The sequence below is a fragment of the Leptopilina heterotoma genome, unplaced genomic scaffold, assembly GCF_015476425.1.
Source record: "Leptopilina heterotoma isolate Lh14 unplaced genomic scaffold, ASM1547642v1 Lhet_235, whole genome shotgun sequence".
Lineage (NCBI taxonomy): Eukaryota > Metazoa > Arthropoda > Insecta > Hymenoptera > Figitidae > Leptopilina > Leptopilina heterotoma.
Genome location: NW_025110952.1, coordinates 1,494,581 through 1,506,104, shown reverse-complemented (window position 1 = coordinate 1,506,104; position 11,524 = coordinate 1,494,581). Strand labels below are relative to the sequence as shown.

The following is an 11,524-nucleotide window of genomic DNA, read 5'->3' as shown; positions in this document are numbered from 1 at the left end:
ATATTTGTGATTTTCAATTTTATTTGTGTCGAGTGGTAAATCGCAGCTTACATTTTTGTGATTATTCTTTTTAATTACATTCTCATCACATGAGAAAGTATTTAGGTGTATAGAAGGAAATGCCTCTCCTGCAAAATTCGTCTGTAAGTCATAAGGTCCCTTTTCTCGTGGAGCGTCACATATGTATATATCCCTTCATGTACTTCATAAGTAGCATGTAAGTCTAATAATTTCTCTTTTCGTGACTTTCTGCTCTCCTTAGTTTCAGAAGTGCTACGCTTATTCTACTAACCTACGGTAACCCGGAGCGCGCTCCGTTCATCGCTAGTACAGCGAGGACTTCGAATTTTGGTCTAAAAACTTTTTTAGCCTATTTTTGAATACCTTAACTAACAATTTATGCAAAAAAGAAAAAATCGATGTGGTTTCCCCCCTTAAAAACTTTTTTAAAATTTGCAATGGCATTAACAGAATTTTACCGTGCCGTATTAGGGACCGTCCATAAACCACGTAGCCCCATTTTTGGGGAATTTTGACCCCCCCTCCCCCCATGTAGTACGCTATTACATATATTAGCGCCATTTTTTCCTCTTGTCGTAGTCAATTGCTTGACCCCCCCTCCCCCTCAAGAGGCTACGTGGTTTATGGATGGCCCCTTATCTCTAACTATATCCTTGCCCCGTGAGCCCATATCTCAATTTTTTCTAAATTTTAAGGAACGACGTAAATTAATTTGAAAATAAATATGCGATATTTGTGCGTTTAGCAGGACATTCCACTCCGGAAAACACTTACGTAAAAAATATTCTGAAATTCTAATGTAGAAATAACAATATGATAAACATTACGTTGACATTTTAGCAAAACAAGCTTTTTTCAAAAATAATCTCCCAACTTCGCAAATGGTGACAGATTGACTTGCAATTTTTACAATCATCTTTTGGTGTTAAAACGCGAATATACCATAAATTACGCGATTTTTGAGCAAGCCGTCTAAGCATAACAGCAACTAACTATCCTTGCCCTATGCACGATTAAACATTTCGACGTAGGTAAAGTTTTTGATAACGTTCTAATCGTAAAAAGAGGTTTACGAATCCATTTAGTAGTTACATAGTTCAGACTATTTGTTACAACTACAAATAGCGTAGTCTTTCTTGGAGGTTCAAGTGATTTCAAATAAACCTTGAGCAGTTCACTTCTCCGTTTACTGTATTCGATACTTGAAGATGGGAAGTTTTTATTGATTGACTTGAAAAGAAGACTTACTGAATCGACTATGGTATTTTTGTAGTTTCGATTCCTCCGTTAGATACTTTACTAATCCATCATAATGTTTTCCAATTGCAGATATTTGCAAGATTACTTTTCAAATCACAATGATACATAACGTCTTAATGATTAGATTCATTTTGTTAAATTAAATATTCTGTTGATCTTTCTGTCTACTGAAAGATTGATTGTCATTTTGTATGGAGGATAATTCGAAAGTTTGATGGGGATTAGAAAGTAGTTTCTACGACATTTTTGGTGACCAGTTAATAGGGTAATTTTATGCAACAATCCGAATTTAATCTAGTTAAAATAACTTAATCCGTAAAATGTCCGAAGCAATCCGAACTCTGTAAGCAAGAAATCCGATATTAGTCCGCAACAATTTGAAATTAAGTGTTGCAAAATCCTATTCCGAAACAAGTACGAAACAATCCGAAAACTGTATGCGGGCGTGTAATTGAATATCAGTCTTTCAGAAGTCTTCTGGATGTCTCTAAAACAAAATAATCTTTGTATAATTGAAAATAAACATATCTTATGGGTGTAAATAATATATATCTGCATTTTTTCTTAAATAATATAAAAGTTCAGAATTGTATTTTTAAAATTTTATTTAAATTTTAAAACTAGTAACATTAATAATTTTTTCTTACATGTTTTCTGGCCTCGCAAATACAACATAATCGATGCTTTCCTAAAAATACTTCCAATCGATGTGTTATGTATTTTTGTTATGTATTTTCATGGAAAATTTTTTAATAATTAAAAAATCAATATACTTTATTTACAGTTTTTACATTGAAACGCAAACAAAAATCCCCATAAATATAATATCATCTGCTTCTGTGCTTTTCAGATTAAAATATTCCACTATAAATTTGAAATTTAATTAAATAAATAATTACAATTTTTAAACAATAGTATTAAAATTTTTCATGCGGATTATCACCTAGAAAGAAAGCATACATTTAATGTTAAATATATTAAAAATTAGTTGAAAACGAGGTTGAAAATCTACTAATAGTGATATTAAAGACATATAATTAACTCTGAGAGGCCCATTCTTTTTGTTAATTAACGTTTTAAACCACAATTACATTTTTTTATTTATAACATAACTCAAAAAAATTTTACGTTCCTGATTATCTGGTCTCTTTAATTCGCTCTAACGTTAAGAAAGTGCATGCAAAAGTAATTAAGTTTGCGCCACACAATAATGCTAATCATTTCAGCAATAAAGACAATTATTGAAACAGTGTATCCGATAACAAGCAAGTAAGAGACGATCAGTAGTAATGTTTCCTTGCCCATTTCTTCTGATGGTGAGAGACAACTGACGGTATTTCCATCATCCGTGGTCATCAATTTTTTCAGTAAACCAGCTTCTGAAGCTTCTAATATAACTTTATTGAAATGATCAATAAAAGGAGATCCACTTCTTGCTTCCCAAGACCGAATTAAAAATCCCAAGGGTTCTTGCAGAACTTTGACATTTAAATCATGTCCATCTCTTCTAATGTCACTAAGTCTTTCTTTAACATCCCAAATAAGGCAAGTTACATTTTCATACCTGGTTAAATAGGTCAAGCAATCATATGCTAATCCACTATCTGGAATCTTTATAGACTTCATTCCCAGTTGTCGAATGTAACTGATTGAGCTTAATAACAATGAGGTGTTTGCGAAGGAGGTTAACATTGGCGTCAAAGATGAATTAGCAAGTTCCTCAAGACTTGAAATTTCAGGCTCCTTTCGAAATGTGATGTCCAAGATTACGGAGAACAAGTAGCCTGAATAGACGATGCAACTCAGTATTAATGAGCCAAAAACAATTCTTTCTGTTACTTTGTTCGGTTCTCTGACAACAGACATTCCAATTACAATTCGGCTAATGTTAAAAATTTGCCAGGTGCTTTTGTTAAATTTCATAATGAAAGCTGTAAATCGAATAGCACAAATCACAATGGTTGTAGCAAGTACCATGTACACAAATTCATGAGAGATTTCAAAGACGTTAGACAATTTTGCGTTAACAGGAATGATAGCCATCAAGGATTCAAATCTTATAATTCGCATCTTTTGTGTATAGTTGTCTTTTATCATTTGTACAGTTGCACCGTTTAGCACAATTTCTGCTTTATGTATTGTAAACAGGTTGATAATATGCTTTTTTTCTGCAGTTTTAACATTTACAATTATACTCGAAGTACCCAAGGAATGTGTAAGAATTCTTGCAAATTTTTTCAACTTTTCATGACGTTCAACAGTCAAAAGATTATTCAAGGTAGTTAATATAAATTTGACTTTATGTCCGTTCAGGTTGAGCAGTTTGTTTGGAAACCATTTTGTTTGTGATGTTACTTCCCGAGCTGTGTAGACTTTTGCAAATTCATTAATTTCATGCAAAATAATCTGTCTAACTCTCCCCTGTGTCAATGTGTTTTCATAATCCTGCAAGTGTTCTAGAACTTCAATTTCCGTAAAATCTTGATAATTCCAGAAAACTTCTAATCTTCTTCTAATCAAATTAGATTTTGTTCCCGAAAAGAAATTTATCAATAGTTTCGGATGTGAGTATTTCCGTGACAATTTTTTAAGTAACGCAAGTGTAATTGACACATTACCCCAAATTTTAGGAATATTTCCATTAAGCATCATGATAAACAACGTCGTTCGCTTTGGTAGTTGTAAAGAAGCTGGAAATGTGTTTTGTGGTTCTAATCGTAGTTTAGTCATACTAACAGTGTATGATGGAAAGTGTTGCGAAACTTTTGTGATTAGAAAATTCGAGCTTGAACTTGAATTGTTAAGTAGTTGATCATCAATGATAAACATTACCTGATGCAGTTTTGATTCTTTCTTCAGGTACTTTATTAATCCTCGAATATAGCTGTTGTTGGCAGACATTCCAAAGGTAACTGATCCAAAAAATGATAAAAATAAACAAAAGCACAAAAACTTTGCCATGGTTTATTATCTGTTTTGCCAGGAGCAAGTAGATGTAAACTTTTCCGCAGTAATAGAATATCACCTAACAATAACTATATTCTTGAGAAAAGTGAATTGCATTGAAGATAGGTTTAACTCTTTCTGAGGTAGTTTTTTAAATGATGGTTTTTCAAAAGAAAGAAAATACTTAAGAATTTATTATACTCTTAGATTCAAAGATAGTGACAAATTTTGTATTATTCTTATTTTTATGTTAGAAAATTACCTTTTTCTACATGTTTACTTTGTTTGTTTGTTTGAATTTTCTATTGATATTATCTTTTTTTTAATAGTAATGATCCTTAATTTTCGGTACTATCAAGATCTTTTTTTACAAAGACGGAAAATTTTTTTTCAAGAATTATTCCTGAAATTGTTAAGTATTACGGAAATATTAATATCATAATATTAAATTAGAACTTACGTACTTACGTATGTTACGTGAACAGAGTAAATAACGTAACTTAAGTAACTTACGTAAAAAATAGAAGTTACGTATGTTATGTAAACAGAGTAAATAACGTAACTTAAGTAACTTACGTAAAAAATCAGGCTTACGTAAGTTACATAACTAGAATGTCTTACGTAACTGGAGTAACTTATGTAATTAACCAAACTTAGATAATTAATGGAACTTACATAAGTTACGTAACTAGGTTAACTTACGTAATTTGTTTTAGTTATGTAAGTTCGATTAGTTCCGTAAGTTACTCTATTTACGTAAGTTGCATTAATTACGTAAGACATTCTAGTTACGTAACTTACGTAATTAGTTCTATTATTACGTATTTAGTTCTATTTTTTACGTAAGTTACTTTAGTTACGTTATTTACTCTGTTTACGTTACATACGTAAGTTAGATAAATTACGTAAGTTACTTTAGTTACGTTATTTACTGTTTACGTAACATACATTAATTACTTAAGTTTCTCGAGTTACGTAAGTCAAGGGAAACAATTTTCCTGTGATTGACACTAAATATTTATGTTTTTCAATCTTTTGTTTCGAGTCGACACGAAACTTCATTCAATCAGTTAATTTAGTTTCAAGTTGACACTAAACTAATATTTAGACGTTTATTTAGTTTCGTGTCGACACAAAACTAAATTGCTTCAAATACTTTTGTTTTTGGATTATTCAAGAACTAAAACGAAAGTAATTTTCTATTTAGTTTCGTATCAGCATTGGTCCCTGAGTCTGTACATTATATATTACACATTGATGCAAGTTTGGGTGAAAATTTTACAAAAAAAAATTTAATTGTGGCAAGAAAATTTATTGCTAAGTGAGAAAGATTGTATATCATTAATGTATAATTTAATAAATATCCTACTCAAAACTTGTTTTCATTTTTAAGATTTTTATTTAAAATACAATATAAAAAATAATAAAGAAATTAGAGATTATCAATATTTACCTTTAAAAAGAGATATTCTTCTGTATCGACTGTCGATGTTATCCTCACAAACTCGTCTTTTACCGTCGTGACGCAACACTCGATTCCTAACCCCTTTCTCCACTGTAGTCCCCGCAGTCCCAGACTCAGCTCCTATATAGTTTCAACTGAATGGTTTTTTGTTTCACAATTTCGCTGCTCTTATATCGTTTATATCCATTTGCATCGTCATGGGCTTTCACAGCAATCGAAGGTAAGAATAATCAAATTATTCCTTTCCTCCTGCTCATTCCTTATTTATTTCTATTTTGTGTATATAAATTTTACTCTTCTTTGAAATTTACTGAAAATTTGTTGAATAACGTATTAAATTCTGTGTTGTCGAAAGTGGGGGTAAAGTTATAATATGAGAGAAGCATGTTGTTGTTTCCGCATTTTTTTTTGTCTTTAGAAGTAAAATATCAACACAACTTTTATGGCTTATTTTGGGTTTTTCAATTTCTCTTAAAAAAAAATTAACATCAATTGAAATTCAGTCGAATATTTCCAACCTTTCCAACCTTACGAACTTTGTTATTGAAATAAAATTCTAATTTCTAACTTAACATATGGTCTTAATTTTCTCCGAAAGAAAGACAGGATTAAATTTTTTGTTATTTTTTTTTAATTTTGTCCTATTTTTTAAAATTTAACAAAGATATTAAACAATGAGGTTATGTTAGGTTTTGAATTATTAGACAAAGCATGAGATAGAAAAGGACAGCAATATTTATGTTCTTTTCTATCTTATATGCTTCTCGGTCTTTTTGCAATTAAAAAATGGGAATATTTTTAGGTTATGGTTGACTCTACGTCAGAAATATCACAATTTGCAAGTGGTTCGTAAAATTTGACGAAACTTGGAGAAATTTTAGTTTAATATAAGAGCTAAATATATTTGACAATTTTTGACCGATTTTGATGAATAAAACATGAATTTTTTCAGAAAATTACGTATTTTTAGAAAAATATAATTATAGAATAAAAAAAATTTGTTATTTAAATATAAAAAATAGTAAAAGTAAATTTTCTTTTACAGTTTTTATAGCTTTCGACCCATTATTTTTAAAAACTTTTAAAATTTTAAAAGCTTTTTTTATATTTAAATATAAAAAAAGTAAAAATAAATTTTCTTTTACAGTTTTTCTATTTAAATATCAAATTTTTTTATTCTATATAATTTTCTATTCAATGAAATTAATTCAATGATTTATTTTGAAAAAATGAAAAATGGAATAAGATTTCTTTTTGGAGGGTTTGTTAAATACATATATAGAAGTGTGGAAAAAAATGTTATTTAAAATTTTATAACAAAATGGCGGAGATAAATTTCATATTTAAAATCGACTAATTTTTACGGCCGAAAAGGTTTTTTTTGAAAAGTTTAAGTCCTGGAACAAAAAACAAAGACATTTTATAAACTACATACATACTATAAACTTTGGAAGTACATATGGATTTATAAATTTTTTTTTAAATGTTTAAATAATTATGTTTTTCGCAAATACTTTTGTTGATCTAAATAAAATAATTGCCTTGAAATTAAAAGAGAAATGAAATTTGTTTTTCAGAAAGAGAAGTAAATCAATGAGTCTGGGGAAAAGAAGTCCTAAAGAAATTTTAAAAAATTTATGCGACGACACAAGTGAAGATGGTTGTAATAAAAACGATTCTTCTGATTCGCCACAATCAAAAAATTTGGATATTTCGCCAAGAAAATTAAACGTTAATAGTAAAAATTCTTGGGAAAATTGGAAAAGTCCTTTTACTTCCGATGTCAGTAGTTGCAGCAGTGGCAGCAGTTACGTAAATTTACAAAAATTACCAGATAATAAACAAAAAACAATTACAAACAATAAACGTAAACTTTTTACTTCGTTGAATGAAAATATGGATTTAATTCCATTGGAGATGGATTACAACGATAAAAATCAAGAGCAAGCAATGGAAAAATTCAAGGAGAAATTTTCCATTCATTGTAAGGAAGTAAAAAAATCATTTATGAAAATTTTACCAAAAATTGATCTTTGCGAGGAGAAATGTCTCAATTTAACTAATTTAAATCAAAATGATGCTCTCGAAATAACAAAAAGTCTACAAACAATTCTCAAGGATATTGAAACTGAAATTTGCGAATATTACAAGAAAACTGATAAACTCCAACAATCGTGGTCGAGAAATTACAGTTCTCATTTAAAGTCAATGAAAAAATTTAAAAGTCAGGAAGAAATTAGCGAAACTGAAACAATGTCATTCAACGAGAAAATTATAGAAAAACGTCAGTTCAAAAGAATTACGAACGCAGCAAATAATTCAGAAAGTGACAGCGATGAAGAGGAAAACACAAGAAAGAGGAGTTACAAAAGATCGAAAACTTCCCAAACAAGAGAAACAATCGAATCAAACACCGAACAGAGTGAAAAAATAAATGGAACATTATCGAAAGATAATTTTTCTTCAACTTTGGTATTTGGAATTTTTGAAGAACACCTGGATACAAATTCTGTTCAAGGAAAAATAATCGATAAAGAAAATTTTTCTTCAGAGGAAAAAAATTCCCCAGTGAATGGAATGAAATTGAGTAGTAATTCCGATATTCAAAGATTAAGGGAAAATAATTGTTCCCTAAAAATGAAAGTCAATTTAACTCGAATTGATTTTGAACAAGAGAGAAGATTAAAAAAAATTAGTTCAATCACTCAAGATTTTGATAAAAATCACAAAAATACTGTAGAAATTGAGACATCACCAGAACAACAGGATAAAAGAGATAAATTTCAAAAATTGAAGGAACAAAGACTAAAGGGATTAATAAATGTTAATAAATTCTTTGAATCGAACGGTGGTTCAAAAATGGAAATCAATTCAACTAAAGAAAAAGAAGAGAAAACAATTTCCAAAGGGAAGAAAAACTTGGAAAATTCTAATTCTTCGATCGGAATTGATTTGAAGAAGAAGAAAAATAATTCCGATTTCCTAGAATCGAAACTTAAAAAGTTATTGAAACTTTCTAAAAAATCGGATAATGGTGGAAATGAAAAACTTCGAATGATATCTTATGTGAAATTAGAAATACTCGATGAAAAAATGCTTCCTACTTCCGTTTTTGTTAATGGTAAGTTTTAACTGAAGATTTTTTTTAATCACCAAGGCAGAATAATTTTGAAAATCTTAATTTTTTTCTTCGTTTTAAATTTTAGTAATTTGACGAAATTTATTTTTGATTAGAAAACTTATCTGTACTTCCAACTGCTTCCAAAAATCGAAAAAAAACAACTTCATTAAAAATACATTATTTTCAGAATAATTTTTATAAAATTCCTCGAAAGAATACAGTTATTTTCTCAAAATTTTAATAAAATTCTGGGAAGACTTTAATTATAGAAAAACCTTTTTAATACAATTCTACGAAAAGATTCAATTATTTTCATAAATAACATTTAATTCGTCGGAGAAAATCAATTATTTTCAAAAATTTTTAAGTAATTTTGCAAAAGAATTCAATTAGCTTGATAAACAACAAAATCGCATAAATTCTTCCCATAAAATTAATTATTCTAAGGAATTTTAATAAAATTCTTTTCCAAAATTCAATTATTTTGATAAATATCAAAATTCATCACAAGAATTCAATTCTTTTGAATTCTTTTTCTTTTTCTAATGAAATACTTTGCAGAAATTAAATTATTTTCAAAATTTTTTAAAAATTCTCGTCAAGAATTAAATTATTTTTATAAATTTTTACAAATTTTCAATTAAAATTCTTCAAAAATACTATTATATTTCAAAATAATTTTTAAAAGTAAATAAATAAAATTGATTAAAAAGTATAAAATTTGACAAAATTTTCAATTGTTTCAATTTTTTAATTTAAAATTCAATTGTTTCACAAATTTTCAATTAGAATTCATCAAAAATACAATTATCTTTCAAAATAATTTTTAAAAGTAAACAAATAAAATTCATTAAAATATAAAATTTATGTACCTAATTAAATTTTTTTTTCATTTTTAATACGATTTTAATTAAATTTCTCAAAAGAATTCAATTAAAAAAAAAAAAAAATTTATTATTATATGCAAAATAATTTAATTATTTTTAAAAAAATTAATAAAATTGTTGTCAAGAATTCAATTATTTTCAAAATTTTTGATAAAATTTGTTGTCTTTTAGTATTTACATTACTTTCAATTCATTTTTTTCATTAAATTTCTTGAAAGAATTTAATTACCTTCAATAATTTTAATTAAATTCTTCAAAACAAATATTTAATTATTTTTTTAAAAATATTAATAAAATTTTTGACAAAAATTCAATTAATTTCAATACATATTTAGATAAATATATTTTGTTTTTAATATTATGCAGAATAATAAAATTATTTTTAAAAATATTAATAAAATTGTTGTCAAGAATTCAATTATTTTCCAAATTTTCAATTATAATTCTTCAATAATACGATTAGGCTTTCAAAATAATTTTAAACAGTAAACAAATAAAATTCATTAAAATATAAAATTGATTTCAATGAAATTTTGACAAATTTCCAATTGTTTCAATTCTTTAATTTAAAATTCAATTATTTTCCAAATTTTCAATTAGAATTCTTCAATAATACGATTAGGCTTTCAAAATAATTTTTAAAAGTAAACAAATACCTAAAATTTATTTCAAATGAAATTTGACAAATTTTTCAATTGTTTCTATTTTTTAATTTAAAGTTCAATTGTTTTCCAAATTTTCAATTAGAATTCTTCAAAAATAGCATTATATTTGAAAATAATTTTTAAAAGTAAAGAAATAAAATTCATTAAAATATAAATTTTATTTTTAATAAAATTTGACAAAATTTTCAATTGTTTCAATTCTTTAATTTAAAATTCAAATGTTTTTTAAATTTTCAATTTAAAAGTAAAGCAATTGAAATTCATTAAAATAATAAAATTATTTCAATAAAATTTAACAAAATTTTCAATTGTTTCGATTTTTTAAAATTGTTTTCGAATATGCAATTTTTTTCAGTCTTTAAACTACTTTTTGCTACATTTTTAAAATTAATTAACGATTGCAGAGTCTGTCATTAAAACAAAATAAGACCATTAAAGAAAAATTATAAATTAGATTTTTCTCTTCTTTCTGCTTTCAGGCAAATAACCATCGAAATTTGAGATCTTTAATTTGTCAATATTCAAGACTGGATTTTCTCGATGACTTTGGATTAAAGAACCTCGTGAGAAGCCAAAAAAAAGGGAGTCAACTCAACGCTGACTGGTCCCATCTGAATTATCACAAACCTTTAGGTTAATTAATTTTATTGAAAAAAAATATTATTTTTTGTTTTTGGGAACTTTTTCATTCATCCAAATTTCGATAATTTCTTTCCTACATTTTTTTTTTATTTTATTTCTGATTTTTATGCTTTTTTTACTTTTTATTTTTTCTTACTCTTTCTTTAAATATTGAGAAAAAATTCCTTTTTTTTCATTCAAAAAAATGTATTTTTTCGTCTTTAGGGAATGAGAATTGAAGTCGTTTTTTTCCTCTTAATTTCTTAATTCGAGAGAATATTTTTTACCGTTTTTTTAAATAAAAAAATGAAAAGAAATAAAAAAAAAGATGTAATGTATGGAAAGTTATAAATATTGCTAAACGTTAAACAGTTTTACATTAAGAAAGATATAACTATTGTCGATCGGCGTAAGAAACGCTATAAAATAAAACGTTTTGTTAGCGTAATTTTTCGCTTATATTTTACGTTTACTGCATTATTTCAAAATAGTTTTGAAATTATACGAGATTATTCTTTTTTATTTATTGTTATTACAA

At 26.8% G+C, this 11,524-nt stretch overlaps 1 protein-coding gene across 1 annotated transcript; it reads left to right on the top strand.

The window, feature by feature from the left end:
- The first annotated feature begins 5,757 nt into the window (after nucleotides 1–5,757).
- LOC122502691 (protein CROWDED NUCLEI 1-like) lies at nucleotides 5,758–10,912 on the top strand. The gene is made up of 3 exons (XM_043612856.1): nucleotides 5,758–5,912; nucleotides 7,270–8,813; nucleotides 10,845–10,912. Exons 1-3 carry the CDS (start codon nucleotides 5,890–5,892, stop codon nucleotides 10,850–10,852), a joined length of 1,575 nt encoding a protein of 524 aa, XP_043468791.1. The 5' UTR covers nucleotides 5,758–5,889; the 3' UTR covers nucleotides 10,853–10,912.
- Nucleotides 10,913–11,524: the final 612 nt, after the last annotated feature.